This window comes from Peromyscus californicus, unplaced genomic scaffold (assembly GCF_007827085.1).
Source record: "Peromyscus californicus insignis strain IS unplaced genomic scaffold, ASM782708v3 Scaffold_4__1_contigs__length_199733344, whole genome shotgun sequence".
NCBI classification, from domain to species: Eukaryota; Metazoa; Chordata; class Mammalia; order Rodentia; family Cricetidae; genus Peromyscus; species Peromyscus californicus.
The window spans coordinates 93,645,351-93,671,541 of NW_026294562.1; the positions used below are offsets into that span (position 1 = coordinate 93,645,351).

At 42.5% G+C, this 26,191-nt stretch overlaps 1 protein-coding gene across 5 annotated transcripts in view; it reads right to left on the minus strand.

Moving 5' to 3' along the window:
- Positions 1–373: 373 nt before the first annotated feature.
- Znf143 (zinc finger protein 143) overlaps positions 374–26,191 on the minus strand; it is a 38,923-nt gene continuing 13,105 nt past the window's right edge. For all 5 annotated transcript variants that reach the window (XM_052763054.1, XM_052763057.1, XM_052763056.1 and 2 more), the window contains 11 exons: positions 25,085–25,281; positions 22,981–23,055; positions 21,615–21,734; positions 17,245–17,320; positions 15,876–16,001; positions 13,949–14,128; positions 10,179–10,406; positions 8,233–8,381; positions 4,556–4,717; positions 2,261–2,407; positions 374–1,107 (listed from right to left, as the gene is read on the minus strand). In XM_052763054.1, the coding sequence (XP_052619014.1) occupies positions 1,024–1,107; positions 2,261–2,407; positions 4,556–4,717; positions 8,233–8,381; positions 10,179–10,406; positions 13,949–14,128; positions 15,876–16,001; positions 17,245–17,320; positions 21,615–21,734; positions 22,981–23,055; positions 25,085–25,281 (1,544 nt within the window). In that variant the 3' untranslated portion in view covers positions 374–1,023. The remainder of the gene's footprint in view (positions 1,108–2,260; positions 2,408–4,555; positions 4,718–8,232; positions 8,382–10,178; positions 10,407–13,948; positions 14,129–15,875; positions 16,002–17,244; positions 17,321–21,614; positions 21,735–22,980; positions 23,056–25,084; positions 25,282–26,191) is intronic.

Below are 26,191 nucleotides of genomic sequence, written 5' to 3' on the forward strand. Positions count from 1 at the left end.
ATAATAAACTTTAGGGTAAATAAGCTTTAAAACAAAAGCTTAAGAACAAAAATAAATAATTTACACAACTCACTGACCCAGTTTTTTCAGTAAATCAGTTTCCAGCCATAGGACTATAAGCCTGGGCTGGACCCATGGGAAACCCTCATAGTTGATTATCAATAAAAAACAGTAGCAAAAAATCAGAAGGCTGAGTAGACTCTGTAACAATCCAAACACTGGATATTCCTTCTTTGTCTTTTGAGGAAGTATTTACTCTGTAGTCTAGATTGGCCTGGAATTCACTACACAGCCCAGGCTAGTCTCAAATTTATGGCACTCCTCCTGCCTTAGCTTCCTCAATACTGGGATTACAGGCACAAGCTACCGTGCCTAGCTTCCAACACTGGATTTAATGTTTATTTTAAAATAACCAAACTTTTACATTTTGTACACAATCCAATGTAATGCTAAAATAATTAGCATTTTAGTTTGAAGAAGCATTATATAACAGGGATGGGACACTATAAATGAGGTCTTCAATTCTTGAAATACAAATAAAAAGGGGTGTATGGTGGGAAAAAAAATCCAGACACTAACTGGAGGGACATCTGAAGGCTTGCATCCTTTATTTTCTGTGATGGCTTTGAAGTTATGATTGTTTGACATGTAGAGCCTTCGGCACATTAGATACAGCCTTTTTTTTTTCACAGTAAGTTAAAAATCTCATCTTGACTCTGTATAGACCTGGACGGTCTTGTGGGTGGATTCCAGAAGTCTGCTGTGTGATAAAGAGTAACATGAAGGATTGCTGTAGTGCCCTAATTTCATACTTCCTTGTACACAATGAATCACTTTGGGAATTTATTCCAGGGGCTATGTACACAAAAGTGTCAAGAAGAAAATGTTCTCCACTCTTGCATAAAAAACGTGTACAGTGCTTCAGGAATGGAACTTCTGCTCTGCCAGGCCGGGCCTCAGGGATCTCTGCAGCCAGAAGATGGGAGTCTCCTTCCTCCTACTTTATTGCTCTGTGGTTGAGTATTAATCATCTAACCCTGGCGTTTCTCCTTGTTGGATCCTAGATGCTATCCTGATGGCTTCTTCCAGAGATGGCTGTTCTCCAAGCTGAAAGCAGATCACACGGAACATCAATAATCCAGAGTCCTAGTCTAGGTGATGAATCCAGAGAATTGTTAATGGTAGATGTGTCATTTCTCTCTGTAATTCTGTTGCTTGGGAATGCTAAAATATTAGCTAACTTGATTACTAATAGATAAAATCAAAACTTCTAATTACTTACTTACTTTAGGTTCTTCAAATGCCATGTCAGCACAGCCAATGGAGTACTTGCTCAGCAGCCTGCTTCTGCATCCATGCACTAAAGAAAATTAATGGCTGGCATTTCCCTGTTTGTCAAGTAAACTAAGGAGAAACCACTCCTTATACAGAGGGTCTGTGCACCTGGCATACAGGGTTTATATTTTCTGCTGGGAACAGGGACTCTTCCCCAGAGAATGCTCCTTCCATGTCTTCTGACACACCTCACTTTGGAGCTGTGTGGGCACTCTTGGAGGAATCACTGAGGGTCTGTTCACAGCAGGTTCACCTCCAAGGAGTAGTAGTTCTCATGTGCCTCATAAAACCCTGCCTCGTTAGACTCCATCTTGACTGTGAAGATGGCTGTCTGAGTACACACAAGGACACATGCCTGACAATTTTCTCTTGCTATAAATTCCCCAAGAATATGCTAAGCAAAGTCGTAAAGAACACTGTTAGTTTGTTTTGATTAAGGCCTCATATAGCTTAGGCCAATGACCTTCATTCAACTTTTGATCTTTCTGCCTCCACTTGCGTGTTCAGATTATAGGATTGAGCTACCAGGCTTGGCTTGTGGTCCTGGGGCAGACCCCAGGGTTTCATGCATTCCAAACAAGCACTCCACCAACTGAGCCATACTCCCAGCCTAGGCTGGGTCTTTTTTTTTCTGGGCGAGGTGGGGGGGAGGTGTTCTGAGAAAGGGTCTCTACATAGCCCTGGCAGGCTGGCCTTGAACTCAGAGAGCTCACCTTGCCTCTGCCTCCTGGGATTAAAGGCACACGCCTCTATTGCCTGGTTTCTGGTCATTCTGAGATCACCTCCATTACAGTAATTGTCTTAAAGCAAGATAGGCACCCAGATGATTTTGTGCATGGCATAAGCACTGAAAGTTACACCTAAAACCAGCGTGCCAGGTTTAGAACTATGTACTGCTGCTGCTGCCCACCTAACCTGTACTCACCTGAACTGCAATCTGAGTGCCATTGGACGTTGCCACTAAGGTCAGAGGTCTGGTTTCTGTAGTTACTAAATGATGGCTATGTTGTTGGTGTCCCATTTCTGAAGAGGCTGTATGGAATGCTGCCAGGTCTTGAGCCACAATTGCAACCTTAAGTGAAGCAAAATGAACAAAACACACATGAAAAAATTACCTATGACTCAAAGAGATTGAAGTCTATTTTTTTTGTGAGGACCAGAGATGTATAGGCACTTCCTGCTAGAACAGACCTTACGCACTGTCTAGGCTGGACTGTTTCATTTGAGCAAGTTAGGGCTCCCTCAGAAAGGATTTACCTACACTCATGAAGTAAGTCGATAGCGAAGCAGGTAGAGAGTACTGTGGGAGCCCACAGAGGTGTCCTAGTGAGAGCTGAGCTTGCTTTACCAGCAGGGCTGCACAGAGGATGACTGGATCATGGGCCTGGGTACCAGGTGTTTGGAAAGGTCTACACTTGGCTATATCTAGCAAGGGGGAGGTCTTTTTCCTCACCCCATGGCATTGTTATAAAAAGCCCTTTTGAATAAAGTTCTGGGGCCAGGCGATGGTGGCACACACCTTTAATCCCAGCACTTGGGAGGCAGAGGCAGGAGAATCTCTGTGAGTTCAAGGCCAGCCTGGGCTACAGAGTAAGTTCCAGGAAAGGCGCAAAGCTACACAGAGAAACCCTGCCTCAAAAACAAAACAAAACAAAAAACAAACAAAAAAAAAGTTTTGGGCTGTTGGGTATTGACCCAAGTCCTCCCGAAACTCTCCTGTGTCTTTCCTCTCTTTGGCTAGGCCTATCATTCTATCTATAAGTTTCTCATCCCTCTCTCCTCAAGAGTACTCTGGGTAAAAGTGGGAGCTGGCCTCTGACAGAGTACTGCAGAAATGGATCGGCCATGTCTAACTCACTAGCTAGGAAGATGAGGCTGTTCCCAGGTTCTGCTATTCTAAGTGGATGCTGAGGAAGTTATAAATGTCAACTAACGCACACCACAGATGCCTACTTATTCCTGAATGTGGACTGGACTATTTTCTCCTTTTGTATTTACAATTAGCTTTCCATTTAACTGGGGAACCTGGAAGGACCGGTGATATGACTGACCAACAGCAACATCTCCTTAGAGACACTCCCCACCTAGACTCAGGGATCTTTGCAGTGTCTCCTGAAGCCTCATGTCACAATGACAGCTTAAGTTATTTATTTTTATTTTATGTGTATGGGTGTTTTGCCTGCATGTATGTCTGTATACCATCTGTGTGCCAGGTGCCAGGTGGCCAGAAGAGGGCATCAGATCCCTTGGGAATAGCCAGCATTCTTAACCACTGAGTCATCTCTCTAGCTTTGTTCTGGTGGTGTTTTTGAGACAAGGGCCTCACTATGTAGCCCTTGGAAATTGCTGGCTTGGAAATTGCTCTGTACAGCAGGCTAGACTCAAAGATCTGCTTGCTTCTGCCTCTCAAGTGCTTGGACTAAAGACTTACACCTGTATGCCTAGCTGGAGGTGTTTTTTTGTTTTGTTTTTTGATTGTTGGTTGGTTTTTTGAGATACGGTTTCTCTGTGTAGCTTTAGATAGAGCCTGTACTAGAACTTGCTCTGTAGACCAGGCTGGCCTCAAACTCACAGAGATCTGCCTACTTCTGGCTCCCAAGTGCTGGGATTAAAGACATGTGCCACCACCGCCCAGCACTGTATATGTGTTTTTAGATAAAATTTAATTTTAATGGGTTTATGTCTATGGCAGTATATGCTATGTGTGTGGGGGTACCCTTGGAGGCCAGCTGGAGTTATAGGCAGTTGTAAGATGATTAATGTGGCCCGACATGGTGGCACATGCCTTTAATCCTAGTACTGGGGTGGCAGAGGCAGGCAGATCTCTATGAATTCAAGGCCAGCCTGGTTTACAGAACTAGTTCCAGGACAGCCAGGGCTACACAGAGAAACCCTGTCTTGAAAAACCTTGAGGAAAAAAAAAAAAAAAAAAAAAAAAAAAAGCCTAACGTGGGTGCTGGGAACTGAATTTGGGTCCTCTGAAGAGCAGTGAGTGCTCTCTTGTGTCTCTCCAGTCCCTTATTGCTTCCATCCTGCTGTGAACTTTATAGTGCTGATGTAACTATCATTCCTATTTTACAGGTAGAGAAAAAAATAACTTCGAGGACTAAAGAAGTTATAGTCGGCCTTAAGTTCACACGCCTAAATAGGAATGTACAGCACAGCTTCTGTGCAAGTTTTGACATCGATTCATGTACTAACAGTGAACAAAAGTAGTTACCTGCTGTCCTTCTGTGCCCTCGGCGGTGACCATAGCCACAGAGTGTGTTCCTGCTGAGGAGATGACTGCATCGTGAGTGGGGACCGTGATAGGTGTGCCATCCTGCGTTACCATGGTGATGGTGTTGCCAATGGCCTGCATGTCAGCTTGAGATATGTTGACCTGCAAACACAGTGCATTTTACAAATCAGATAATGTTTCTTGTTACATTTGGCAATCTTAACTAAGGACAGAGCATAATCCTCATATAAGTTTACTGTGTGGGAGCAAATAAACATTTTACAGTGGAATAAACTCTTTAACTCATCAGACAAGTCAATGTCTGTTTTGTTTTGTTTTTTGTTTTTTTTTTCTAGACAGGGTCTTGTTCTATTGCCCACAATGGCCTGGAACACTGCAGGGAAAGGCTGCCTCAGCTTTCTACTTACTGAGGTTACAGTTGTGAGCCACTACGCCCAGCTTAGACCCTTACTTCTGCCATAATCTAATATCTTTACAGGTACTGGGCCTAACTCTTCCCGCTCTAACCATCTCTATCTTGACACCTTGCATCCTGCACAAAGCTCTGTTTCCTATGGTCTAGCCATCCTGTGGGCGCTTTTCACCCGTCAGCTTCTTCTTATTATTATTTCATTTGCATTAGTGTTCTGCCTGCATAAGGGTGTTGGATCCCCTGAAACTGGAATTACAGACAGGTGTGAGCTGCCATGTGGGTGCTGGGAATTGAGCCTGGGTTCTTTGGAAGAGCAGTCAATGCTCTCAACCACTGAGCCATCTCTCCAGTCCCACCTCTCCACTTCTTTACAAACGTTCTGAACCCCATTTTCTTTCTTTCTTTTTTTTTTTAAAGATTTATTTATTTATTATGTATACAGCATATGTGACTGCAGGCCAGAAGAGGGCACCAGATCTCATTACAGGTGGTTGTGAGCCACCATGTGGTTGCTGGGAATTGAACTCAGGACCTCTGTAAGAGCAGTCAGTGCTCTTAACCTCTGAGCCATCTCTCCAGCCCCTGAACCCCATTTTCTATCACTTCAAATCTGCATCTGATATCCCAGCCACTATTAACCACCTGCAGCCCCCAGAAGGGGTCACACTCTGTCACATTCTCATGGCTTTGTCTGGCAAGCTCATGAAGATCCTTCAATGCCCACTGAATTACCTTCTATGAGAAGATCATTCTAAGATTTCTTGAGGACAGATTATTTATTTTCTCTCCCAGGCTGCCAGAGTAGTTTATATACCTTTCAAATATTTACCCCGATCATGAGAAATTATCACTTGATTATGTTAGAAATGTCTCTTTCTAGACTTTGACATCACTCTTTTGTACTAGTCAAACTAATCTAAAAAAATGTCTTCATGGGCTGGGTGGTGGTGGTGCACACCTTTAGTTCCAGAACTCAGGAGGTAGAGGCAGGTGGATCTCAGTGGATTGGAGGCCAGCCTGGTCTACAAAGTGAGTTCTAGGACAGCCAGGGCTACACACAGAAGAAATTCTATCTCAAACAAACAAACTAAAAACAAACAAATAAACAAACAAAAAGTCTTCATAGAATAGAAGGCCAAAAATATCTGAATGACTCAGAGAATGAAATAAAATTCCTGAAAGAAAGGAGGAGTAAGTTTAGAAAGAGCACAACATTGAGATGACAGTTTTAGGATAGAATTAGCCTTACTCTGCAGCATTTGAGAGAGCCATGGATGGATGGTATAGAGATGGGTTCCCTATAAACACTAGAGCTACTCAACACTGCTACTGGCTGCACGGAAACTGTCAGATCATCACATCTCATTAGAGGCTGTTTTGGAGTTGCCACGGAAGAAATTGCCCCTTTAGGGGGAAAACTAGATCAGACAACAACATACAGATTCTGTATGAATCAATTATCTGATTTAGAAAAAGTGTCAGGACAGATGGTGGACCAACATCTGTTAGGGGTTAGGCAAATACGTTTATCTTGCTTGTCAGTCAGTGGACACAAAGCACTGTGTGGACGCACAAGACAAAGGTAGGGATATGGGTGCATGTGATGGTATGAATGCACTAGTATTTCTCAGTCCTGAATATTCTGCCTCCTAGCTAATATCAGCATGTTAACAGCTACAAAACCGGGGTTGGGGATTTAGCTCAGTGGTAGAGCACTTGCCTAGCAAGCACAAGGCCCTGGGTTCGGTCCTCAGCTCCAAAACCAACCAACCAACCAACCAACCAACCAACCAACCAAACAACAACAACAACAAAAAAAGTTACAAAACCAAAACCAGGACAGGAGTGGTGGCACAACTATAATCTCAGCACTTGGAAGAAGAAAGCACTCAGGAGGCAGAGACAGGCGGATCTCTGTGAGTTCGAGGCCAGCCTAGGCTACAGAGTGAGTTCCAGGAAAGGTGCAAAGTGACACAGAGAAACCCTGTCTCGAAAAACAAAAACAACAAAAAAAAAGTTATCAAAACAAAGAAAGGTGGGGTATGGTGACACACAGCTGTAACCTCAGACCTTGGTGGGTGAGGCAGGAGGATTTCTGTAAATTCAAGTCCTGGTCTACATAGAATTCTAAGCCATTCAGGGCTGCACAGTGAAACCCTGTGTCAAAAGCCACCAAACCAAACCAACCAAACAAGCGAAATAAAACAAACAACAATTGGCACACTGACTGCAGGAGCAAGTTCTAATACAGATGGGCAGGAGGAGAGCTCTCCATGGAAGACAGAACATCCTGGTAGTCCATGTGCTTGTGTTTTGTTTTGTTTTACCAAAACTAAAACAACCCATTCCACTACTCTCTTTTTTTTCCCCAGGTAGGGTTTCTCTGTGTAGCCTTAGCCATCTTGGAACTAGTTTTGTATACCAGGCTGGCCTCAAACTCAGAGATCCACCTGCCTCTGCCTCCTGGGTGCTGGGATTAAAGGCGAGCACCACAACCACCCAGAACTTTTTTCTTTTTTTAAAAAAGACTTATTTATGTATTTTATATATTTGAGTATTTTGTCTACATATATGTCTGCACGCCAGGAGATGGCATCAGATTCCATTACAGGCAGTTATGAGCCACCATGTGAGTTCTGGGAACTGAATTTAGGACCCCTGGAAGAGAAGCCAGTGCTCTTCACTGCTGAGCCATTCTCCTGATCAGACCCAGTACATTTGAAGGTCCCAGTCTCCTTGTGGTTCTGACCTGTCACTTCACCTTTGAGTCACACGAGTCAATACCATTTGTTTTCTACAGACATAAACACCCTCTACTATTACTACTTCATACTATCTTTTCCAGCAGACTATGGAAAACCTCTGGATGATCGACCACTGCCTAGAGCAGTGGTTCTCAATCTGTGGGTAGTGACTCCTGGGGCAGTCAAACAACCCTTTCACAGAGGTCGCCTAAGACCACCGGAAAACACAGAGATTTACATTATGATCCAAAACAGTAGCAAAATTACAGCTATGAAGTAGCAATGAAAACAGCTGTTGTGGTTGGGGGTCACCACAACATGAGGAGTTGTATTAAAGGGTCGCACTCAGCATTAAGAAGTTTGAGAACCACTAGCCTACTGGCCCAAGTCCAAACTTCATGCTTTGGTACTCAAGGGTTTCCCCCATGGGAACTCAGCCTGTCTTTCAATCCCAGGTGCAGAGAAATATTTAACTTTCTTGACTTTTAGTAGATACTTACATGTTGAGTGCCATCCTGGGATATAAGCGTAACTTGTTGACTCAACCCAGACTGGGTTACTGTGGCTACCTGTGTAGATACAATGTCCTCTCCTTCTACACCTGTAACATATGTGATCTGGGACCCTTTAAGAACATCATCACCTTGACCTGTTTAAAATAAATGAATAATTTATTTGACCAACTAACCAATCTAATTAGACAACATTCGAGATTTTAAATATGATACAGACAATTGAATTGAGAGCCGGGCACGGTCATGCATGCCTGTCATTCTAGCACTCAGAAGGTGGTTGGGCAGTCTTGGCTATGCAGGGAGTTCAAGGACAATTTGGGTTGTATAAACCTTTGTCTCAAAAAACAAACAAAAGGATTTTTATATTCTAAACCATGAAAACAGTTTTCAGGACCTCGTCTTAATTCTTCTATCTTCACTTCGGCCAAGCCAAGCTAAATCAAACCCTATCCATCAACTTTAAGTGTTCTGATTTGGGAAGGCCTTGCCTTTACACTTAGATGGAGTGATTTGTGCCACTGTGCACATCCATACTGGGTACATGAATGGAGGAATTATACACAAAGACAGACTTGCCCCTCCAAGAGAGTAAGTCTATACCAAGTTCCTTAAGTCACTTAAGATTCATGAAGGTAATAAAAGAGTCTCTATAAATAAACATTAACCACAAAACCAGAATGCCTTGTACACACAATCTACTAACTACTCGTCTTTTACACACGTGATGAACAGCAAGTGATTGGTACACAATGACATCACTGTGGAGAGACTATGCAATGGCATGTTATCTGAGCTGAGGTTAATCATTTAATAAGTAACAGAACAGGAACTCCAGTCCAGTTCTTTTTTCACAAAGAATTAGCAAGGGAGCCAGGCAGAAACCCTGTGTCAACAATCCCCACCCCCTAAAAAGGGATCAGAAAGTGAATGACAATTTCAACATCTAAAACTGCTAGACTGGGCAACCAGGAAGATTACCGACCTCTCTCTTCTCTCAACACTTGCCAGCTCCCATGGAACAAGCAAGAAAGTCCCTCTTCAAAGAGAAACTTAATACTCTAAGTACTAATCTAAAAATACTGGTATATGAAGGATTTTAGTGTGCAAATTTACCTAGTGTGTGTTCAGATGGTGACAGTCACTGAAGTGTAATGTTCTTACATATATCACTTTGCACCTTTTCTTTTCAGTTGTTTATATACCATTATTCCAGTTTTACAAACCCAGGGGATCATGTGAGAAAAGGAGCACAAATCTGTATTTTAGAAAAGCAATCATAGTTGGGTTTTTTTTTTGTTTGTTTGTTTGTTTTGAGACAGGGTTTCTCTGTGTAGCCCTGACTGCCCTGGAACTCACTCTGTAGAACAGGCTGGCCTTCAACTCAGAGATCTGTCTGCCTCTGTCTCCCGAGTGCTGGGATTGAAGGTATACACCACCACTGCCCGGCCCCATCAACAACTTTTTTAACTTAAATGTGTCTGAACATTTCACTCAGGTGTTGAAAATGAGAAAAGAAGTCTCTGCTCTTCCCAGGCAGAACTGCCACATTGGCCAGGCTTCCTCCAAAGTCTCCAACTTGCCCTCCTCTCACCAAGCACTTTGTCTTTCTCATTTGCCAAACCCTCCATCTATCTGCAAGTCCCCTTGCCTTAGATCTGTTCCCTTCCCTTCCCCCAGGCCTTGCTTCTTTGCCTCCTCAATCTTTCCAAGAACATGTCTTCAGGAAGCTTTCTCTGCCCTCACAGAAGGTACTAAGTTTTCCCTCTTCCACAACTGGGAGCACCTGTGTCCTTCTGCAGCGCTTACCACCACTGTAAATCAGGTTTGTGTGATTCCACAAATGAAACAAAAGGACCTGAGAAAATGGCATGGGCCATATGCTCGTAACTGATTCTCAAACTCAAAACAGATGTAACTGTCAAAGCTCTCACCTGGGGGAGGCTCGAAGAAGGCTTCCTGCTCCTCCTCAATGGGCTCTGTGTCATTGTGAGCTGTCCGTTTGTGCATAGCTAGTGTGGAGATCTGTTTGTATGTCTTCCCACAGTGGTTACAGTTGTATGGTTTAGAGTGAGTATGAACGACATGGTGTTTATACAAACTGGAATATTCTGTAAACCTTTTGTCACAACCAGGAACTGTACAGACATATGGCTTTTCTCCTAAGTAAAGAAGACACACACACAGGTCATTTTTACATAGGTACACATCATTACTCCACAAATGGAGAGTGGGACTTCTAAAAATAAACAGCCAAATCATTCATCACTATAACTCATTATTAGAGTGCTTGTTTAGCATGCATGATGCAGAGTTCAATTCCTCACACCGGGAGGTGTGTGTGGGGGGGTGTCCCTTTTCATCTTGAAATGAAACAGCACACAAGAGAAAATTTCCTATGGTTCTGACTTGGCTCAAAAAGAGCCTGAGTGGCTGGAGAGATGGTTCAGTGGTTAACAGTGCTTGCTTCTCTTGCAGAGGACCAGAGTTCAGTTCTCAGCACCCACAGCAGGTGGCTTTTAACCAACATAATTCCACCTCCAGGGCACCCAATACCACCTTCTGGTCTACATGGGCACTGAATTCCTGTGCATACCCCCTCTCCCATACACATAATTAAAACATAAAATCTTTGTGGGGTATGTGGCACACAATCATAATCCCTGTTGAGGCAGAGGCAGGTGGATCTCTGTGAGTTCAAGGCCAGCCTGGTCTACATAAAAAGTACCAAGCCAGTGTGGGTTACAGTGTGATTAAATACATGTACCACCAGGCCTGACTCCATCTCTTATTGAACCTGGAACTCACTGATTTGACAAGATTGGCTGACCTCCTGACCTTCCCAGAGATAAAATAACAGGGGCATTTTGCCATACTCAGCTTTTCTGTGGGTGCAGGAGATCTGAACTCAGATCCTCATGCTTGTATTGCAAGTGTTTAAAAGTGAGGCACTTCTGCAGCCTGTTACAGTATCTGCCTCTGTAGCATTTGACTGATGCTTTCAGTTTTGGGCTAGATGTCAGGAAGGATTACAAACTAATCCTTAACTCTACTTATACATTAAGAAAACATGGGCTGGAGAGATGGCTCAGTGGTTAAGAGCACTGGCTGCTCTTCCAGAGGTCCTGAGTTCAATTCCCAGCAACCATATGGTGGCTCACAACCATCTGTAATGAGATCTGATGCCCTTTTGTGTCTTTGTGTGTGTGTGTGTGCACATAGGTGCCAAAAGAGGCATCAGATCCCCTGGTGCTAGAGTTACAGACTATCTAGCTGGAGAGATGGCTCAACCAAAAACATAAGAGTTACAGGCAGTTGTAAGCCACCTGACATGATGTGTGTTGGGAACCAAACTCAGATCGTCTGCAGGAACAGTACTTGTTCTTAACTGCTGAGCCATTTCTTTAGCCCTTTATAAATTAAAAACAAACAAAAACAAAGGGTGTGTTTATTTGTGTAGGACAGGGTTCTTCCTTGTAGCCTTGGCTGTCTGAGAACTCAGTATGTACACCAGGTTGGCCTCTAGTTCAGAGTCACCTGCCTCTGCCTCCTGAGTGCTAGTAAAGGCATGTACCACCATGCCCAACTATTTATTTAATTTTATGTGTATGGGTGTTTTTGATATATATTTTATATATATGATATATATTTAGTTCTGTGCACCAACTGTGTGCAGTGCCCAAGGAGACCAGAAGAGGGCATAATTTTCTCTGAAAGTGGAATTACAGCCCTCATGTGAGTTCCAGGAACCAAGTCTGGGTCCTCTGAAAGAGCAGCAGTGCTTTTAACCACTAAGTAATCTCTCTCTCCAGCCTGTTTTTGTAAGCTTTTAAAAATTACATTCATTTAGAGAGTGTGTGTGTGTGTGTGTGTGTGTGTGTGTGTGTGTGTGTGTGTATGTGTATGTGTAGATATGGGCAATGCATGTGTGTGCAGCATGTGGAGGTTAAAAGAACCTGTAGGAGTCTGTTCTATCATGTGGGTCCTGGGAAGTGAACTCAGGTTGTCAGGGTTGGCAGCAAGCGACCTTATCCACAGTGCCATCTCCCCAGCCTTTGTAGGTTTGTTCACTGTAGTAGTACGGGTGAAGCAATTGTGAGACTATTTTAGATGTAATTAAAGACTGGACACTGAGCCAGGTGTCCTGCCATAGGCTGTAATTCCAGCACTATGGAGGCTAAGGAAAAAGGAACAATGGTTCCAGGGTAGTGAGATGTACAGAAACTTTGAGGTTAACCTGGGCTATACAGCAAAACTAGAACAAGAGAGAAAGGGGGGTGGGGGAAGAGGTGTGTGGAGAGGGAGGAGGAGAAGACATAAGACTGAGTGATTATGTAAATGTTTGGATGTCAGAAGCCATGTTTCCCCTATGGAAGGAATATACACACATAATAGAGGGAGAATACAGAGAGCCCTGTGGAAGACCTGGAATTAGAACCCCAGTTCAGTGTTGGGGTCAGCCTGGATGATAAATCATGTATACTTGTATACTCATTCATGTCCTGGGTCATTTTTATTTCCATCTTCTTGTGTAACTACCTTTTCTTACAGTTCTATACAATAAAACTATTCACAAATTATAACATTTCATATCATCAGACATACAGTAATTGAAAATGGACTTTTGTTTACTCTCTAGATGCTATCCTCAAAGTAGGCAAGAAAGAGTTCTTTTTTTTTTTAAAGTTCTTATTTTGGCTGGTCATGGTGGCTTATGCTTTTAGTCTCAGCACTCAGGAGGCAGAGGCAGGTGGATCTCTGCGAGTTCCAGGCCAGCCTGGTCTACAGAGTGAGTTCCAGGACAGCCAGGGCTATGAGGAGAGATCTTGCCAATAAGTAAGTAAGTAAGTAAGTAAGTAAGTAAGTAAGTAAGTAAGTAAGTAAATGCTCTCATTTCAATGAAGAGTCTCAGACTCGGTGAAGGGAAAGACTTGGCAGATGATTCCTAAACAGGGAAATGGCTGCCAATTACCACTTGGAGCAGAAACCAACACTAGGTGGCACCAAACAGTCAAAAAGGGAACCAACTTGACGGTAAGCTTTTTGGGGGTGGGGAGATGGGGGTATCTTTGTTGTTGTTTTGTTTGTTTTTTGAGACAAGGTTTTTCTCTGTGTAGTTTTGGTGCCTGTCCTGTATCTCGCTCTGTAGACCAGGCTGGCCTTGAACTCAGAGATTCACCTGGCTTTGCCTCTAGAGTGCTGAGATTAAAGGCGTGCCCAGCCCGTGTCTTTGTTTTTAAGTGTCCACGTACTTAGGCTGGCCTCACACTTAATATATAGCCGAAGATGACATTGACCTTCTGATCCTGTTCTCTCCATGCGTCAAGGGCTGGGATTACAGGTGTGCACCAGCATCCATCCACCTTCACAGCTTTGGAGCTCCTACTGTTGGCTGCACTGATTCACCTGATCAGTTGTACATAAACGCACTGCCGTTTACATTCCGAATCTTTCCCTCCCTGTCTGCTGCTTTCTTCCTTTATTTGTGGAGTGCCGGATCAAAACCAGAACCTGACACGGGCAAGCGCTCATGCCTGCCTCTGGCTCTGCCTGCCCAGTGCTGGGATAAAAGGTGTGCACCCCACGTGTGTTGTCTCTTTAAAGAAATCTTGAAGCTGCTTAACCTCTTCTCGTCATGTGAACTGGGAGGAAGAGACTAGTTGGAAACCTAGAAAGGCAGGGCCAAGACATCAGCAATCATTACCTGTGTGTATCCTCACATGGTTTTTATAATTGGTTGCGCTGGCAAATGCCCTCCCACATCCTGGTTCTGTGCAGTAGTAAGGTCTTTCTCCTGTGTGTGTCCTAATGTGCACTTTTCTGATATTTGATGTTGTAAAGGACCGACCACAGCCTTCAATAGGACACTTAAAGGGCCTTTCTCCTGAAGATACAAAAGGGAGTAAGTTAAACGGCACAAAACATAAAATACACAGAGAATGGAAATGTCTCATCACTTGGCTCCGCCCAGGGTCTCACCCAGTCTGCAGCCTGCTTGCCCTGAACTTCCCTTCTAAGCACTGGTGCACTGGAGAAGGCATCTTCCACTCCAAACTTGGGTTGACATAAGAAAACTGAATGGCATTCAACACTCATCAATGACTGTGACTTTCTAAGATAGAATCATACTAAAAACTGAGCTGAGGCCGGGTGGTGGTGGCGCATGCCTTTAATCCCAGCACTCGGGAGGCAGAGCCAGGCGGATCTCTGTGAGTTCGAGGACAGCCTGGGCTACCAAGTGAGTTCCAGGAAAGGTGCAAAGCTACACAGAGAAACCCTGTCTCAAAAAACAAAAAACAAAAAACAAAAAAACAAAAAAACTGAGCTGAGAAAAGCATAGACTAAAACATCAGAGAAAAGATAAAAGAAAAATAGGCTCAGGAATAAGGATTAAGGTTTAGCAAGATAGCTCCATGGGTATAAATGCTTGCTGCCGAAACAAACTGCCTGAGTTGCATCCCTGGAACCTAAAGGATAGAGGAAGAATCAACTCCTGAAAACTGTTCTCAGCCGCCATCGTGTGCCATGGTGCACACATATGCATACACATCAAAGTAAGTGTAATACAATTTTATTTTATAAAAAGGATTAAGTTCGAACTATAGGATTCCCTAAGGCTTATTTCTTATTTTATTTATTCTATAATACCACAAAGAAAGATAATTTCTGGGGTCAGTGAGATGGCTCAGTAGGTGGTAGGTTAAAGCACTTGTCACCCAGGGATAAGGATTTAGCTCAGTGGCAGAGTGCTTGCCTAGCAAGCACAAGGCCCTGGGTTCGGTCCTCAGCTCTGAAAAGAAAAGAAAAAAAAAAAGACAAAAAGCACTTGTCACCAACTCTACTAACAGCTTGAGTACTTCTGTCCCTGGGAACTACATGGTAGAAGGTGAGAACCAACTTCTGCAAGCTGTCTTCTAACCTCCATGCACACAGCGTAGTGTATGCACCCATAATAATTAATAAATGCAATAAAAAGAAAACAATTTGCTATTTCTTTAATCTAGTACCACCCATAGAACACATAAAAATATACCTATATGTGTATGTATATCATTTATTGGAAACATTTTTTTTCTTTTTTGGTTTTTCCAGATAAGGTTTCTCTGTGTAGCCCTGGCTGTCCTGGAACTAGCTCTGTAGATCAGACTGCTCCGTAACTCACGAGATCTGCCTGCCTCTGCCTCCAAGTGCTGGGACTACCATGTATTTCTTTTAGCAGCAAGAGAGGAATCCTGTACCTTAGGGTCTGTTCTCCATTTGGCTACCTATCAAATGAGTAATCCTAGGAAAATACACTGTTGCTCAGGCAGTTTCTGTAGACCCAGAGGGTTGGTGACCGAGGGCTACTGTTGTTTTGCTGGGGTTTCACCTCGGAAAGAAGTATACAGGCACAGACAGCAAACTGATGAAATTTTAGGAGTTTAAGATAAGGCCTGACAATGATTCTTTACATTTTTTTCAGAGACTCCATCCCCATCCCGCAGATTAAGAATTTCTGGTTTAGCCTGATAGTACCAGTTTGAAACCCCAGAACTGGAGAAGCTGGTGCGAAGCATCAACTCCAACACCAGCCTGTGCTACAACCAAAAACAGAATTCCTGGTCTAGATTTGATACTGATTGTACTGGTACCTGTATGGGTTCTGATGTGCTTCTGTAGATCTCCTGAAGTTTTGAAAGATTTTGTACAATTATCTTCTGAACATCGATATGGCTTTTCTCCAGTATGAGTTCTGAAATGACTTTTTAATCCATAACCTTTAAGAAAAATTTTAAAGAAATTTAGTGCCAGGTGGTGGTGGCACACACCCTTAATCCCAGCACTCAAAAGGGAAAGGCAGGCAGATCTTTGTGAGTTTGAGGCCAGCCTGGTCTACAGATTGAATTCCAGAACAGCCAGGGTTACACAAAGAGACCTGTCTTAAAAAACAAAAAAGAAAAGAAAAAGAAATTTAGCAATACAGTACTCCTCTAAACAAGTATTTGGAGAGTGACTTATGGGAATATACAGCAAATAACCAGAATAAAATAAAATAAAAATAAAAAATTTAATAGCATGACTATTAAAAATATATGAGGCAAGTTAGTTGTGGTGGCTCAAGCCTGGAATCGCAATATATGGGAAGCTAAAATAGGAGGACTGTCATCAATTTGAGGCCAGCCTGGGATACAGTGTGAGACAATGCCTCAAAATCAAACAAACTAAACAGAAAAACCAAATGTTAAAAAGGGTGGGGCTTGAGAGCTGGCTCAGTGATTCAGGGCACTTGTTACTCATGTAATGAGGATCTGGGTTGGATTCCCAGCACCTCCATGACACATGGCTTAATTCTCTATGGCTCTCTCGGGCTGTATTAGTTATATTTTAAGTCAGCATTTGGGGTGGGGGGCAGCCTTGGCTTGTAACCTTGGCTGGCCTGGGACACATTACACACATCAGTCTGGCTTCAAACTAATAGAAAACTGTCTGCCTCTGCCTCCCCAGTGCTGGGATTAAAATTGTGCACTGCCATACCTGGCTTTTAACGCACAGCTTTTAGTTTTCCTGATAGAAGAAAGTAGAGGATGGAATGAGGAGCAGCAAATATGTAGGCAGAGCTAGATCTTTGAGAAAAATGATAACACAGAGGTAGGTCCAGATCAAGCAGGACAGGAGGCAATTAGGAAAAAGACTGAAGGGGCTGGATAGATGGCTTAGCAGTTCAGAGTGCATACTGCTGTAGCAGAGGACATAGGTGTGGGTTCCCAGCACCCACATCACGTGGCTCCCAACTACAGTTCCAGGGGATCCAATCACCTCTTTTGGCTTATAGGGGAATCTGCACATACATGGTACACATAAATTCATGCAGGCACATGTATATACAAATATAAAAAAAGTATGACTCAAAAACTGATCATGTGCTTCTGTGGTCTCAGAAAACAGAAAGGGGTCCTGCCTCTGGTTTGCCCTGGGCAATCCCCCACTGAACTAAGAAGCAAAGAAAATTTATGTTTTTACCTGTCGCAAATGCTTTCCCACAGCCTGAATGCTCACACTGATAAGGCCGGTCTCCTGTGTGTGAACGTTCATGGACCTGTTATTAAAACACAAGCATGATTCTGTTTCCTTTCCATGTTCTGTGACAAAGATATTCTCAAGTTAAATCTATTTTTTCCTCTACTAGTAAATGACTTTGTTTTATGCTTCTTTCCCCCCCTTCTTTTTCTTTTCACAGTACTAGGGATTGAACCCAGGGCCTCAGATATGAGATGCCATAGCTATCACTGAGCTATATCACTAGTCCTATTGTATTGTAGAATATTATTTTAAGGTGTGTTACTTATGTTTATATTATATTTGTTTAACTCTGTGAAGCTGTGTTACTGTGCCTGTCTAAAACACCTGATGGTTTAATAAAAAACTGAATGGCCAATAGCAAGGCAGGAGAGAGAGTAGGCGAGGCTGGCAGGCAGAGAGAATATGGAGGAGAAATCTGGGAGGAAGAGGAAGTAGCCAGAGAAGGAGCAAGAGAGGAGGATGTAAGGGGCCAGCCCCCCCAGGTATATAACCAGCAATGGAGTAAGAAAGAAAGGTATAAGAAATAGAGAAAGGAGCTGGGCGATGGTGGCACATGCCTTTGATCCCAGCACTCGGGAGGCAGAGCCAGGTGGATCTCTGTGAGTTCAAGGCCAGCCTGGTCTACAGAGCGAGATCCAGGACAGACAGCAAAACTACACAGAGAAACCCTGAATTGAAAAACAAAAACAAAACGAAAGAAATAAAGAAAGGAGCCAGGCAGTGGTGGTGCACTCCTTTAATCCCAGTACTTGGGAGGCAGAGGCAGGGGGATCAGTTTGAGGCCAGCCTGGTCTACATATTGAGTTCCACGACAGCTAGGACTGTTACACGGAGAAACTCTGTTTCAAAAAACCAACAAAACAAGAAATAGAGGGGCTGGAGAGATGGTTCAGTGGTTAAGAGCACTGGCTGCTATTCCAGAGGACCAAGGTTCAATTCCCAGTGCCCACATGGCAGCTCACAACTGTCTGTAACTCCAGTTCCAGGAGATCTGACACCCACACACCAATTTATTTTATTTATTTATAAAATAAAATTAAATAAATTATTTTTTAAAAAAAAGAAAAGAAAAAGAAAGAAACAGAAAGGTAAAAGACCAGAGGCAAAAGACAGACAGGTTAATTTAAAGTTAAGAAAAGCCGGCTAGAAACAAGCCAAGCTAAGACTGAGCATTTATAATTAAGAATAAGTCTCTGTGTGTGATTTATTTGGGAGGTGGGTGGTGGGCCCCCTAAAAGAGCAAAAACAAACAACAACACTATTGTATACTTTAAAAAAAAAAAAAAAAAGCTTTTCCACAAAAACTATAGCCCAGTAATTCTCAATATAGACCCAAAAGTTACATAGCAACAAGGACTCATTTAAACTAAGAAACAGGATCATTTGAGTGCTTTTAGAGTGGTCATAGGAACTATTATGACACATGTGCATTATGAGAATGAGGAAGAGAGCAACAGGTTTCTCAAAGTGAACTGTGGCATGCAACCTGTGCTAGAAAGCCATGCATCTCAAATCTGAAGCAAGGCTACACTACTAGAGGAATGGCCTTGGGTACCTGTTTTTCTCTCTGTCTCTCTCCCTACCTACTTACCTATCTATCTGAGCTGCAGTCTCATGTATTCCACGATGGCCTCAAACTCTCTCTGTAGGCAAGGATGACCTTGTGCTCTTGATCCTCCTGAGTACTGGGACAGGTATGTACCACCACACCCAGTTTATGGGGTGCTAGAGATAGATCTTATTCATGTTAGTCAAACACTGTTCTGTTTTGGAATATTTGTTTAACTATGCAAAGATGTGTTGCATTTCTTAATGTTGCAGAACATTTAACTATGCAAAGAATATTGCATTTGTTTATGTTTCAGAGTATTTGTTTAACTATGTAAAGTTATGTTGCAGAATATTTAACTATGTAAAGTTGTATTGCATTTGTTTAATTATGTAAAGATGTGTTGCTGTATTACCTTCCCTGCCTAAGGCATCTGATTGGTCTAATAAAAAGCTAAATGGCCAATAGTGAGGGAGGTGGTATAGGTGGAACTGTTTAATTATGTAAAGATGTGTTGCTATTTTACCTTGTCTGCCTAAGGCATCTGATTGGTCTAATTAAAAGCTAAATGGCCAATAGTGAGGGAAGAGGTATAGGTGGAACTTCCAGATAGGGAGAGTAAATAGGAGGAATTGAGGCTCGAGGAAGAAAGAAAAGGGGACCACAGGGAGATGCCAGGTGCCATCCAGCCAGATACAGAGGAAGCAGGAAAGTAGGACATACAGAGTAAAAGAAAGGTAAACAGTCCCAAGGCAAAACATAGATGAATAGATGCAGGCTAAATTAAGCTAAAAGAGCTAGTGGGACAAGCCTAAGCTAAGGTCAAGCATTCATAATTAATAATAAGTCTCTGTGTCTTAATTTGGGAACTGGTTGGAGGCCCAAAGGAAATTCCAGCTACACTCTACTAACTGAGCTACATCTCCAACTCTGCACCTGCCTTTCTAAGCCTCAATGCCCTCTCTGTAAAGTGAGGTAAAATAGCAGCCACTGGTGAAGGCTGCTACGATGTATGAGTACTTATGCCAATGCCCAACATTCACTGAACCTTTAATGGGTTCATTCTTTTTAGTAATTTATATGAACAGTATTAACTTATTTAATTTTCACAACCTCTCTGTAAGAAAGTGCTATGTTATAGACAGTCTCATCCATCCCAGCCTAGCTTTGCAGTGAGGGTGACTTTAATCTTCTGAGGCTTCTGCCTCTACCCCTTGAGCATTGATTAAGGGTATGTGTCACCATGACCAGTTTATGTGGGGCTGGAGAATGAATCCAGGACCGGACAAGTACTCTACTGAGTGAGTGACATTCCCAGCCTGAGATAACCAGTTTTTGTTTTTTTGTTTTTTTGTTTTTTTTTTTTTTGAGACAGGGTTCTGGCTGTTCTCGAACTCAATTTGTAGACGAGGCCGGCCTTGAATTCAGAGAAATCTGCCTGGGATTAAAATTTGAGTGCTGGGATTAAAGGTGTGTGTCACCACTGCCTGGCAAACAGTTTTATAGATAAGGGAAAATGAGGTACCAAGAGGTCACCTAACATGCCAAAGTCATACATCGATAAGAATGAGAGATATGCTCTAAGGCTACTGTTCCAAATATACTTCCTTACAGAAGGTAAGTTACTCATTAAATCTGAGCTATTTGTTAAAAGTCATGGCACATTCTATTGTGTTTTGTTGCAATTAAAATAAAAATATTGAGGCTAGGTATAGTAGTATACACCTTAAAAATAGCCCTCCACCGAATTAATATTGCTGGGTATGGTGGCATATTCCTACAACCCCAGAAATTAGAGGGTAGAGAAGGAAGGATAGAAATCAGAAGTCAACTTAAGCTACACAGTGAGATGCTGTCTCAAAAAAACCAAGGGCTGGAGACATAGGACAATGGTAGAACACTGGCCTAGCAAATTTAAGACCCTTGATACTTTTTTGTTTTGTTTTAGAGGCAAGGTTTCTCTGTGTAACAGCTCTGGCTGTCCTGGAACTTGCTTTGTAGACCTGGCTGGCCTTGAACTCACAGAGATCCGTCTGCCTCTGCTTCTTGAGTGCTAGGATTAAAGGTGTGTGCCCCCATGACCTAGCTAAGACCCTGCATTTGTAAGAAAAATAAATAAGCGAAGAGAATGCTTGGCTCAAATATTTGAAAAATGGGATAGTCTTTTCCTTCTATAATGCTGAGGACTGAACCCACGGCCTGTACATAACAGACAACTGCTCTATCACTGAGCCATGTCACTAATCACAGGTTAAACACTAACTTCTGCTAGATTGTAGTGACTCACTTCTACTCTAGTGATGAAACACAACTCTCATAAAATTATGTAAATTTGCTTTAATCCCAGGACTCTGGAGGCAGAGGCAGGTGGATCTCTGTGAGTTCCAAGCTGGCCTGATCTACAGAGTGAGTTCCAGGATAGCCAGGGCTACACAGAGAAAACCCTATCTCAAAAAAGTAAAAGGAAAAAGAAAGAAAGAAAACTATGTAAGTTCCATAACTGAAATGTACTAATTGTATTGAATTTAATATAGATATCTGCCAGTGAATATGCTGGAATTAGGGATACAGAGATAAATCATCCAAGCTCTTAGAGAACAGATAGTTACTGAGCCTGTCCAGACTCTCGTGTTTCTTAGTGTGAGTGTGTGTCAGTATCTTTTGAATGGGAGTGAACAGGAATGTCTGAGTCTGACCATGCTAGCAGTCAGTGCCTGTCATAGTATGTTTGTGACTAGCTACTTCTCTCTTAGGTACATACCTTAAGATGATGAGCTGTTGTATAGAGTTTGCCACATCCATCGTATTTACACCGAAATGCCTTCTCTCCACTCTGCTGAGATTTAGGAGTTACTCTTGTAGCATGTCCTTGTAAGACAATCTAGAAAAAAAAAAAATACGACTTAAGGTGCTTATAGAGAAATACAAGCCAGGCGGTGTTGGCGCATGCCTTTAATCCCAGCGCTGGGGGCAGAGGCAGGCGGATCGCTGTGAGTTCGAGGCCAGCCTGGTCTACAGAGCAAGATCCAGGAAAGGCACAAAGCTACAAAGAGAAATTCTGTCTCGGAAAAAAAAAAAAAAGAGAGAAATACAAGAGATGAAATTCACTAGCGAGACAAGGAAATAGGAGGTGTGAGATGGAAAAGAGGTAACGCCACGTGGAAGAATGTAGATGAATATAAATGGGTTCATTTACGTTACAAGAGCTAGTTGAGAACAAGCCTAAGCTAAGGACAAGCTTTCATAATTAATAGTAAGTCTCTGTGTCATTATTTGTGAGATGGCAGCCCAAAGAAAAATCTAACTACAAAAAGAGGAAACCGTATTATGAGCTACAACTCAGAACATCATTTTGCTAAGAGTCTAGCACTTCAAATTATGAAGGTTCTTTCTGTTCTAAGGCTGAATGAAGTCAGTGCTCTGGAATAGTCAAAAGGGACACTGAAAGAGTGCACATTTTGAGCTCAAAGATCCATTTTCACCTAGAAAACCAGGATGCATGTCAGTGTTGTGGCACATGCCTGAAATCCCAGGGTTAGGGACGCTGAGGGCGGAGCATCATGAGATTAAGGCTGAGTTTTACAGTGAGAATCTACCTAAAAATATCCAAAGTAAACAAAATTTCCATTGTACCTGGTTATTCCCTGACATACTCAAGGAATCCATCTCAGCAGCTATACTTTTTTCTTTTGTCTTTTGTCTAAAGGAAATGGAACCTCGAGGCAATGTCAAATGTATTTCTTTTTATTTCAAAAACAGTGATAAAGAGGGTGTCCAGTCATTTCAATCTCCCATAAGAGATAAAATCCATGGGATCCTAGTCTACACTTAGATTCAGTAGTGGGTCATTTTTTCCCTAGTATTGCTAACAAAGCAAAACAAACCCCAGAAATTCTAAAACCATAAAAATTGCAAATGGCTACCAGAGGAACCAAGTTCCTAACACATCAGGCAATTCATAATCACCTTAACTCCAACTTCAAGGAAATCACATGCCTCTGACCTATAGGGGCACCAGTACTCATAGGTACCTGAACATACAGATATCCAGGTGTGTGAGTGCACACACACAATTTAAAATAATAATAAAATTTTTTTTTCAAATAACACAACTCAGCTTTACATACCTGCATTTTTTTCTCTTGATCATTCTCTCCAATCAATCCTGTACTTGTTACACTTTCACTCCCATCAATGGAAACCTAAAAGAATAAAAGAAAGCTTTAAAAGGTTTCATTTAGACAAGTATTGTACAAAGCAGCTCTAGCCCCAGGTTATATTTTGATAATGGTTTAGGCTGGGTAACATGCAGATTTATTATCAGCTATCATTGTACATTCTTAAAAATCTCCCAGCCAGGCAGTGGTGGCACACATCTTTAATTCCATCACTCAGGAGGCAGAAGTAGGTGAATCTCTGAGTTCGAGGCTAGCCTGCTCTAAAGACAATCAGGACCACACAGAGAAACCCTGTCTCAAAAAACCAAAAAAAAAACAATAAAAAACCCTTCCCAAATTAAAAAGTAACTAACTATTATTTACCCGTTATCATGGTGCTGGGGACTGAACTCAAGGCTCCATGTACCTTGCACTCTACCACTGAACCATACCATTAGCTCCCCCAAATTGGGGTATGGAGGTGAGATAGAGCCTCATGTGGTCCAGTCTGATCTTGAACTCATTATATAGTTAAGGATGAACCTGAATTCCTGATCTTTCCGCCTCTACATCCCTGATGCTGGGATTATAGCCATATCTCCATACCCTCTCTCTCTACGCCCAAACTTTTAAATTATATGTAATGTACACTTTTAGTACAGGCAAAAACTTCAAGAATCCTCCCTACTTCTTCTCTTTCTAATTTTTTTTTAAATTTAATTTAATTTAATTTTTTCTGAAGATTTATTTATTATGTATACAGTGTCCTGTTTGCATGTTTGCCTGTACGCCAGAAGAGGGCATCAGATCTTATTATAAATAGTTGTTAACCACCATGTGGTTGCTGGGAATTGAACTCCGGACTTCTGGAAGAGCAGCCAGCACTCTTAACCTCTGAGCCATCTCTGCAGCCCTAATCTCTAATTTTACTTCTGATTTCTACTCTATTATATCCTTTATGGAACTCACCCTTGACTTCCTACTGTAAATTATCAACTATTTATTTATTTTTTAAGTTTACTTCAATCAATTATTCTTCTCTAATTATTTCTTTTTTTAATATTTAAATTTTATTTTATGGGTATGTTGCCTTCATTTATGTCAGTATACCAACCCAAATGCAGTGCCTGGTGCTTGTGGAGGTCATAAGAGGACCTGGAACTGGAGTTTTGGATCGGGTTCTAGGAGTCAAACCTGAGTCCCATGCAAGAGCAACAAGTGTTCTTTTTTTATTTTGTTGTTGTTGGTTTTTGAGAAAAAGTTTCTCTGTGTAGCCCTAGCTGTCCTGGAACCCACTCTGTAGACCAGGCTGGCCTCGAATTCACCTGTCTCTACCTCCCAAATGCTGGGATTAAAGCTGTGCACGACCATCATCCAGCACAAGTGTTCTTAACTGAGCCATCTCTCTATCTCTAGCCCTCTTTATGAATTTCTTTAATTGTTGTTGAGACAAGATCTTACTATGCAGCCCAAGTTTGTCTTTAAACCTGTGATCATCTATAAGCATGCACTACACTCCTGGCATTCACGTATTTGAAAAGAAACGCTGAATTCTTTAGTACCAACTCATATTTTTTATTTTAAATTGCTAGCTGCTACTTTTACTTCTTTCTTTTATAATTTATTTATTTTTATTTTATGTGAATTGGTGTCTTGCATACTGGTATGTCTGTGTGAGGGTGTCAGATCTTGGAGTCACAGTTGTGAACTGCCATGTGGGTGCTGGGAATTGAACTTGGGTCCTCTGGAAGAGCAATCAGGTCCCTTAACCGCTGAGCCATCTCCCTAGCCCTGTTTCTTCTTTTTGGTGGTATTTTTTTGTTTGCTTTGTCTTTGAGACAGGGTCTCATGTATCCGAGGCTGGTCTTCAACTTTTAGGTAGTTAAGGATGACAATGAACTCCTGACCCTCCTGCTCTACCTCCAAAGTGCTGGAACTGTGGGTGTATGCCACCACATTTGGTTTATGCAGTGCTAGTGCTGACTCTAGGGTTTCATCATGTCATGACAAACACCGTAACGACTCAACTACACCCCTGGTCCAGAGATGGTATTGAAGTTGCAAAGTACCATACCTTTGCTGCATACTGCTCCAAAGCACTAATGGTATCTGGATCAATTGTAGCATCCCCAGTGTGCAGCCCTGCCACTGTCCCATCAGCCTGAATTGCCAAGATGGTATCAGACTGTGGGACTTGCACTGCATGGTGGATGTACGCTGTTGTGCCATCTTCCAATTGAACTGCCTGAAGTGAGCTCTGGTCATAACTATCTGGGAGAATGGAAAAGAAAGGCATTACACTGAAGGCCAACACTAGGTCACCAAACTTCTCAGCTTTCCCTTACGGCTCATCTCCATTCCTGTGTCGGTCACTAATTCACAGAAATGCTTTCTACCATGGACCGACAGTGGCCAACACTGGACTGAGATGCAGGTAGGTGATTTTACTGTACCTCCTGTCCACTATTCTGATCTCCCCAGACTTACTCTTCCTCATACTGCAGACTGACTGTCTACAGGAGTCCCTCTTCCCCACCCATCTCCTTTTCCTGCAGAATTCTGCCGCTTGGTGCAGATCCAGGGTCTCTTAGCTCTTTCATTCTTATTTCGTTTTTTTGGAGACAGGGTTTCTCTGTGTAGCCCTGACTGTCCTGTAGCTTAGAAGACCAGGCTGTCCTTGAACTCATAGAGATCACCAACCTCTGCCTCGAGTGCTGGGATTAAAGTCATGTGCCATCATGCCTGGCTTCATTCCTATTTCTTTAGATTTACTCTTTCTCCTACCTGCTGCAGCCCTACCTGTACTCCCCAGGGACTCCGTCTCTTGGTGCAGGCCCTAGTCCCCCTCGTTCTTTTCCATGGCCTATATCAGCCTTTCCCCCGATCTATTTCCATTCCTTTGTGGCATTGGTCCACCCTCAGAAAGCACTCTCTACCAGGGACTCCATAGCTACCACAGTTACCTAGGACCCAGAGAGGGCAATAGCTACCAAAGAACGGAATACCCACCCAACAAAGACAAGACCATATATATACACCAAAACCACCTCAAATATCGTAACTCTGGATGCCTAGATCCAGCACAAAAAAGCAAACATGAACAGCCAAGACAATGTACCTCCTCCAGAAGCCAGCAACACCTATGGCAACAGACCCTGAAAATGCAATTTAGCTGAAGCAC